The 8,510-nt window shown below is 34.7% G+C and overlaps 2 protein-coding genes across 2 annotated transcripts; one reads left to right on the top strand and one right to left on the bottom strand.

Moving 5' to 3' along the window:
* Positions 1–2,117: 2,117 nt before the first annotated feature.
* LOC111393530 (phosphate metabolism protein 8-like) lies at positions 2,118–6,052 on the top strand. Its single transcript, XM_023019098.1, has 10 exons — positions 2,118–2,137; positions 4,214–4,280; positions 4,366–4,431; positions 4,520–4,617; positions 4,754–4,791; positions 4,873–4,960; positions 5,056–5,203; positions 5,300–5,388; positions 5,561–5,626; positions 5,714–6,052. The coding sequence occupies exons 2-10, from the start codon at positions 4,238–4,240 to the stop codon at positions 5,861–5,863; spliced, it is 786 nt and encodes a 261-aa protein (XP_022874866.1). The 5' UTR covers positions 2,118–2,137; positions 4,214–4,237; the 3' UTR covers positions 5,864–6,052.
* Positions 6,053–6,241: 189 nt separating this feature from the next.
* Positions 6,242–8,383, bottom strand: LOC111393529 (scarecrow-like protein 14). The gene has a single exon (XM_023019097.1). It carries the CDS (start codon positions 8,086–8,088, stop codon positions 6,355–6,357), a length of 1,734 nt encoding a protein of 577 aa, XP_022874865.1. The 5' UTR covers positions 8,089–8,383; the 3' UTR covers positions 6,242–6,354.
* Between the last annotated feature and the right edge of the window lie 127 nt (positions 8,384–8,510).

The raw sequence follows: 8,510 nt of genomic DNA, 5'->3' as shown, positions 1-8,510 counted from the left end.
TTATAACATGACAAAACTTTGGCGTTCGGGGTAATTCTTGTGGTAGATATTTGAATGCATTCTCTCAATAAAAATTATGTACCTTTAAGCAGGGCTGTCAAAGGATCGGATATGGAGTGGATCTGTCCAAATCGAATCCAATCCGTTGATAAAAAATATCCAATCCGATTATCCAATGGATATTTGATTGTTAAATCCATATCCGATTTGTTATGTTATCGGATATTTGATCCGATAATTCGATCCGAAATTTTTTTCACCAATTTTTTCAAAAAAAAAAATATTTTAACTATCTTGATGAGCTCACCTAATATACTAGAAGGCCCAAATCAATTTTCTATCGAAGTGATGCTCCTTTAGTTCTTTTTTAAGAAGATTTCTCTTAGAATGTTTTAATAATATTCCTATGTGAGAAATTACATTTTTAACTAGTACTTCTCTTCTAATGTTTTAGTGGTCTTTCAATGTGGGATACTACTCAATTGTCAATTCGAAGTGTTTACTAGTTTATTTTATTATTTTCACTAAAAATCATAGCCTTAACAAAATTAAAATAAAAAACAATATCAATTTTAAAAAAGTAAATTATTTTTGGACATATTAATTATTAGTTTTTGATGTTATAAAACAAATTACTATAGTTATTTTTATCTTATTTTAATTAATAAAAAATTAAACCTCTTTGAATATTTCAAGTAAAAATATTATACTATTATCTAATATTATTTATTATTTGACAATTATGCGTAAAGCATAATATAAGTTTCAAAATGGAAAAAATTATATTTAATAAATTATGATATAATATATAAAATATATAATATTATTATAATAAATCGGATCGGATCGACATATATCCATATTTGCTCCATTTAGTTAACGGATTATCGAATTCGGATCTTAATCGGATTATCGGATTGAAACCTTAAATCCATCTCCCGTTAATTTCATCGAATTCGGATTAAAATCCAATCCATTGACATCCCTACCTTTAAGGCGTTGTTTCTTACTAATGTTTTCAAAATCAGAATATCAATTTGAAGAGGATACAGAGGTCAATAGTGAAATGGTTGAATCGAATTGAATCATATAGAGGTCAGATCATACATATATACGAGAAGAATTGGAAATACAATTTTGAGGTCAATTAGCTGATTATTAGCTCATTGGTTAAAAAAATAATAATAATAATAATAAAAATCTATATACTAATTAGATACTTCAATGACTCTCTCTTATTTTTAAGGACACTTTCCCCGAAATAATGAATTATGTATGATCTTTAATCATCTTGAAAGTTTACCATAGCAATTTATAAATCAAGTCAAAGTAAGCGTATTAAACTGTCAAAGGATGTAAACGGCTTTTACACGTGAAATGTAGGTGTTCTGAAAGCAACAAAGTGCATTATAGAAGCAACTAAATCAAAACTTTTTTGTTCATTACATGTGAATAGTTTTAAAACAGACCAGAGCCGAAGGCGGTAGTAAATGAGGGTTGGCGTACGTTGACGTAATCTTACGCGGCAATTCTTACTTAAAATTCTAGACGCTGTCAACAAAATGCAATCGTGTGTGTGTGTATATATATATATATATATATTTCTTTGTGAAAGTTTGTGCTTTTTGTTTTATGTATTACCACGGTGTTTAGCATTAATCTAGAACTTAAACGTCGACAAACCTCATTAAACAATAAATTGTTGAATTGAAATAAATCTTAATCTTATTGAACAACGATACGATCTAAACCGACGGTGATGTTACGTAGCATTATTCTATATTTTCTCTTGTTCATGTAAGAGAGAGAAAGAAAAAAGAGTTAGAAAATTGATTATTTATTTATTTATTATTATTATTATTATTATTATTATTATTATTATTATTTATTTGAATAATTGGGTATGGTGCGACAATTCTAGACGCAACACCTAATGCGGACCTTTCTCATGTTAACTTTCTAAATAAAAGTCCCAAAAGGGAGGAACTGTTCCACGGATTTATTTTTTCTTCCCCCTCTCTCCCTATTTAATGCTTCCCCATCCAGTCATCTATTTTCATCACGTCTCTCTGTCTATTCTTCCTCAGTTTCTTCCCCTGCGTACAAATTTTTCTTACACATTACGTCATTGGATCTGGTAATGTTGCTTCTTCTTTTGTTAAATTTGGGTCACTTTCTTTTCATATTTTTTTGAATCCAACAACGTTTTTCTTGGTGGATAAACACCTGTGTTTGTAAGTGATAATTCGGTCTCTTGTTCTCGTCTTCCATTTTGCTGCGTTTGATGGGGATTGGGGAGCATCTAGATACCCACATTAGTGTTGAAAATTTCTGGGTTTTAAACTTTTAATCCTGTGTTTTCATGTGGAAAAGTTATGGATTTATTTGATGTTTTAGGCATTTTACCCTTGTGGGATTGTTTCTCCTTTCTCTTGTCGTTTTGAACTACTGATTAGAATCTTTATTTATTTGCTTCGATGCACTTAAATGTGATTTTTAATGAAACTGACATTCATTTATTAGCTTTCTGATTTCTTTTCCTCATTCATCGGAGACGCCTACATTTTTTTAATCCATGTATTCATATATCCATCTTTATATGTTAAACTTTGCTGGGGATTACTTATCTAATTCTATCGCTTAGTGTCAAGGCTCCGGTAAAACTAATGGCGGCCCTGACTTTGATCGCCTACCCTGCTTTGGTCAACGCCCCAAATTATGTAAGGATAATTGGTTGGCCGAAGAGGAATGAAAATTGTATTTATGAAATTCTTTAAACTAAAATAATCATATACAAACACAAGAAACTAATGAAAATTTAAAATATAATAACCATAAAAAAAAAAGAGCATTTAAATAACACAAAACTTATCACTTACATTTATTTATCACAGAAATATATCACAAACATTTATTTCTCTCTAATTCTCTCTCTAACTAATTTGACCATTTATCTTCCAAACATTCATTTTCCTTTCTTGATCAAACAAAATGTCTATTTGTCTCTTCAAATTTCACGTTCAACAATCACTCACGATAAATTATATTCCTTTCAACCAAAATTTTGAAGATTCAATTTTGTAGATTGGTTTGGTCTCACTGCCATTGTTACAGCCTTACCTGTTTCTTTTTTTCTTCCTCATTTTCAAAATATATACTACAAAGTACATAGGCTGCTGTTATTGTTGTTTAGATTTAATCTTATGATAATAGCATTTTTAAATGTTTGTTGAAGGTACTTTGAATTTAATAATTTTTTATCTAGGTTCATACTTCTTATTTGTAAGTTAATTTCTCATGAATTAATATAAAATTATAAGCTCATTTGTATTTAATCCTCATTTTTATTATTTTGTCACTATCTCTCATAGTCAACATTCTTCAATTTTGGACATAAATCACTCAATGTATTTTCAATTTTGTTTGAAATAGATGCAGTGAGAAAATGATCAAAGAAATGAGCATACCAATTTGCCATTGCATTTTTTTTTTTTGCCAAAATTTTCTTATAATTTGTATTGCATGTTGATATTTGACATTTTATTATTTTCTCCTTCAAAATTTCAGACTTAGTTGTCTGTATTGGATTCTTCATAATTATATTAAAATTCTCTGTGAGAAAGCTCAAAATATAGGGGCCTCATTTTTTAAATTGACATAAGGCTCCCAAATTATTAGGAACGGCCCTGGGTGGAACTTACGGGGGTTTGAATTCCACATCGGAAGTATGCGCTTTTTTTGTGTGGTTTATATAGAGTTGGGCTCTCTAACTTCAACAACTAGCTTTTGAGGTATGGCTCTCCAAAGTTCTATGACATTGGTATCAAAGCAAGCATCACGTCTTGAGACCATGGTTGGTGTATGGCCGCTTGCCCTGCATGGGCGCTAGGGTCAGAAGCGTGGTGGTTTGTTATGGTTTCGGTGGAACTTATGAGGGTTTGAATCCTAGGTTGAAAGTATGGGCTTCCTTCATGTGATTTATATAGGCTTTGGCTCTCCAATTTCAACGGCTAACTTTTGAGATATGGCTCTCTCAAGTTTTATGACACTTAGTTGCTTCACGTCGAAGTCATCATTTGAGCAACTAGTTTAATCCTTTCTAGCTAAACATTTGAGTAGAAGCATTGTAAATTGTATACATACACATTTTTGTCTGTGAAACATTGAGGTTCTTTCTATAAGTAGTATTTACTTAAATTTGGCTTCCTTTCAGATTTTGTATAGTTCTTAGTTTGAAATGGAGCAAGTTTCGGAGCCAAAATACGAATGTCTTCTTTTTGGTGAGTCTTTATTTTGTAAAGTTTATTCTTCCCTGAAATACGGTAACTATTGGCAAGTATCTTACCATTTGCTAACTTTTGTTAGATGTTGACGATACCCTCTATCCTCTAAGTTCTGGTATTTCTACAGAGTGTACCAAAAACATCATAGGTATGGACTGTAAATGTTTATCTTACTATGTAAATTACAATATTTTTACCATCAAAAGATTGAATATTCATTGGATGCATGTATATAGAATATATGATTAACAAACTCGGCATAGAGGAGAAAAGAGTTCTACAAATGTGTACTGAACTGTACAAGGAATATGGAACGACAATGGCTGGTCTAAAGGTATGCTTTGATTCTTCACTATGACTTTATTAACATCAGGATTTACTTATTTGCATGGTAGAAAAAAGTAAGGAAAATTGAACTAACAGACCTTATGAGTTTGAACTTGATCAATTAACATTTTTCCCCCTTTTAGGCCAAGGGGTATGACTTTGATTACGATGATTACCACAGGTACCAATTTTTCTTTTCTTTATACTTGTCATTTTCTTGTTTCTGTTAAATGGGATCTAATCTCTAATTTCCTGATTACAGCTTTGTACATGGGAGATTACCGTACGAGTGGTTAAAAACTGACCATACTTTAAGGAATCTTTTACGTAGCCTGCCTTTTCGGAAAGTTGTGAGTTCCTCTTTTCTGACTTGTAGAAGCTAAATGTCTTAAGATTGAATATTCTGTGCCTTTGACAATGTCTTTGGATGCATAATTTTAAACAGATATTCTCAAATGGAAATGAAGCCCATGTGGCTAAAGTTCTTAGCAGACTTGGCTTAGAGGACTGCTTTGACGATATTATTTGTTTCGAGACATTGAATCCTATTCACAAGGACAAGGACAATGTACAACCTGAAAATGATTTTGATGGTGAGTCAAAAAGATCAACATTAACAGTTTTAACACTGTTTTCAGTTTTAATTGCATGAGTTCGCTTATTGCTTCGTGATTTTGGCATTCTTCCAGAAGTTCTGAAGACACCAATTGTGTGCAAGCCATTTCGAAATGCCTTTGAACAAGCTTTTGAGATTGCCAAAATCGATCCTAGGAAAACGGTAAGTTTACCCTTTTACTGCCGAAATGGTAACAATGAGCAACACAGTATTTGTACTGCTTTACTTATTCTGATATGATCTACCATTTTAAACGATATTTCAGCTAAAATATCTTTGCTAAGTTCAATTCATCACCTTCATATTTGTTCTGATTATCTATTTCTTTCTCCAGCTGTTCTTCGATGATTCAATCAGTAACCTACAGACTGCAAACAGCATGGGACTTCATACTGTTTGGGTAAGCTAAAACATCACTGTAATCATACTTGGAAAATTATTCTTCTGAGTCCTGATAGAAAATAAAATTTGTACTTCATGAAAATAGGTGGGCGGCTCGCATCAATCAAAAGGAGTAGATTATGTGTTGGAAAGCATTCACAATATGAGGGAAGCATTGCCAGAGCTGTGGGGCGACATAGAGAAGTCAGAAGAAGTTCCTTATTCTGGAAAGGTTGCTATTGAAACATATGTGTGAGCATAGCTCCGCCTCCTCTTCGGCGCAAAAACACTATGCGGTCCTTTTTTTCCCTTTCAGATTTGCTCCAATGTATTAGTAGAATTAAAACGTGAGGTGGGATTTATGCATCCCCAACTCACAGTTCTGTTAACTAGATGTGTATATCTTCATGAGATAATAAAAATGTTCATTGAATTTTCTGACAAATCTGTTTACATGATTTATCCTTCTTTTCCCTTATTGCTATGATGATCTAATATTCGTTTAGCCATACAGAAAGGTAGGCAATATAACCAAATTTCAAATGTCGCTGTACTTAGATTTTTGTACCTTGTCACCGATGAGATGCTTTTCATATTACAATTTGACGCTCAAGTCAGTCATCGACTATAGATGTAAACAGAAGCGGATTATGCGCGAAATTTGTAGAAAGGGAAGAAATTGGTGTTTAATCAGAGTTTAATAACAATGATCATATTAATCACAAGCACAATTAGCATTTGCTTGAATTATTCTCGTGCAGGCGTCCAACACGAGAGAGCGTAGATTACGCGACCTTTCCATCCTTGCAGCATCCAATCACTATCCTCATCTAACAGAAAGTCGTTGTTGTAACCGTTCCTCACCTTCGCCTTTACTTCTTTCATGATATCCTGGTTTAGTGAGAGCTGCCTAAAACCAGCCCTCTGATTGCGGATCTGCCATTTCTTGTATGTTTCAGGTCGTTCTATCCTTTCAGGTCCTTCACACGCTATGACATTCATTACATCCCTCCCAAATTCTTCTCTCTCGTACAATAACCTGTCTTGATCTTCATGGGGAATTGTCCCATCCAGCATATCGAAAAGTGAAGAGTAATGGTACAGTGCCTCCTGGAATCTTTTAGTGAAAAATGAGGCATCGTATGTCCCGTTAATGACTCCGTGGACGAAAAGGTCGGGATTAATCTTCCTGATCAAGTTCAAGACAGCATCCCTTGGGCTGTCGAGTCCTGCTGATTCATCAGGTACATGTCTTAGCCTGTACATACAATTCACAACCACCATTTCATCTCTTTCAATCTTGAGGTCCTCAAGACTAATAGTATCCCATTTTTTGGCAATGGCATTGTACTTGAATGGAACATCAAATCTCTTGCAATAATTCATTAGGCGGTGCCCTGTCTTCTCGACCCTTTCTGCCGGCCTGAATCCCGGCTGAGGAAAATCTATTCCTGTAATCCGAAGAAGTGGAGATCCTCCCGGCCTCAGGGAGACGCCCTGGATTAGGCAAGGCCATTGAAAGCCATACAGAATACCGAAATCGATTATGTGAATTCTTGTAGCTTCCCTTGTTAGTCTCCCTATAGATTTGTTTGCAAAAATGTTCGACATTCTTTTGAAGGGGCATGCTGCAACAAATGTCTGATAAGCTTTTAGCAACTCTGCTGCTGGTATCCTCCTCGAAGTGAGAGCAGTATACAGTGTTGACCCAGTGCCAGCCGCGCGTGCCTCAATGGCGTTTGCAAAGCAATGTGCCAATCTTTCGGTTGCATTGCCGTAAGGAGAAGAATACTGCCAAATCTGCTTCAGAAGTTCGTTCACAGTAGCGGTATTATAATCTGCCATAGCTTGTGCACAGCGAGTTAGAAGGCTCCTAAGATCAATCACTTCTTTTATAGTACCTGATATTTTAGTGCCTCGTGGCCTTCCTCGTTTTGACTCCGGTGGTTTTCTATACAGTTGCTTGTTTTTGCCTTCATTTTCTGATGATTCCTCACAGTGACAAGCTGGGGATTCATTGTAGAAACCAGGGTTCATCTTAGGACAAAGTAATGCCTTGTCGTATTTCTCAGTTTGTTCTAACTCTTCATCATAGCTTGCCAATTGCTTGCTACTCCGCTCTTCTTCACAATCACCATTATCTCGATCATGATTTTTCTTCCTCCCATCAGAACCATTGAGATCAAATCTGCTTTGATCAGGCATCAAGAATGACTCCACAAGGTTGTTTGTAGATTCATCATTCGAATGATCAACGATTGTTTGGGAAAGAGCATCTGATGGAGAGCTAATGAGATCAAGGGAGCTCGAAAAGTCTTTTTCGCAGAGTGCTTCGCAGAAGTACTTCTCAGTGGCCTGGAGAGCCGAGCAATCTTGGAAAACCGAGTCATCCTCTTCCATAAGCATCTGATTGATATACTCGTAAACTCCATCAAAAAAGTCACACGGAATAGGGGCATCGATAGGATTGCAGAGGACCATCGTAGGATCAGTGAGATGTGCGCTTCAAATCAATTTTGCAGAAGACTTTACGAATAGTGGAAAGGAATGGCAAGAACATTAGAAGAACAATCCTAGCACATATAAAAAATAAACAAATTGTCCGATACTTTCGAAGAATTATAGAGATTGATGTAGAGAAAGACAATGAGCCCTGATTTATCATCTTGTCCGCCAAACATGAACTTCATTATTCCATAACAGGGAAACATTTGTCAAGTTTGACGGAACATTGTGTTTCGAACTTTGAAGTGTCAACTGAATATCACAACAACAATGCTACAGAGAAATTACCTCCGCTCGTCACTGAGGGGTCGGTGGCTAGGGGTCCAGGATTTAATCTGGCGAAACTGGGACACCTGGGTATCAAAAAAAAAAAAAAAAAAAAAAAAAAAAAAAAAAAA

This window comes from Olea europaea, chromosome 4 (genome assembly GCF_002742605.1).
Source record: "Olea europaea var. sylvestris chromosome 4, O_europaea_v1, whole genome shotgun sequence".
NCBI lineage: Eukaryota > Viridiplantae > Streptophyta > Magnoliopsida > Lamiales > Oleaceae > Olea > Olea europaea.
This window is presented reverse-complemented; position numbering and strand designations above follow the sequence as displayed.

Coding starts and splice junctions, on each gene's coding strand:
- LOC111393530 (XM_023019098.1), top strand. CDS start 4,238: ATGGAGCAAGTTTCGGAGCCAAAATACGAATGTCTTCTTTTTG. Junction 5,204..5,299: donor ACCTGAAAATGATTTTGATG/GTGAGTCAAAAA, acceptor GCATTCTTCCAG/AAGTTCTGAAGACACCAATT. Junction 5,627..5,713: donor TGGGACTTCATACTGTTTGG/GTAAGCTAAAAC, acceptor TCATGAAAATAG/GTGGGCGGCTCGCATCAATC.
- LOC111393529 (XM_023019097.1), bottom strand. CDS start 8,088: ATGGTCCTCTGCAATCCTATCGATGCCCCTATTCCGTGTGACTTTTTT.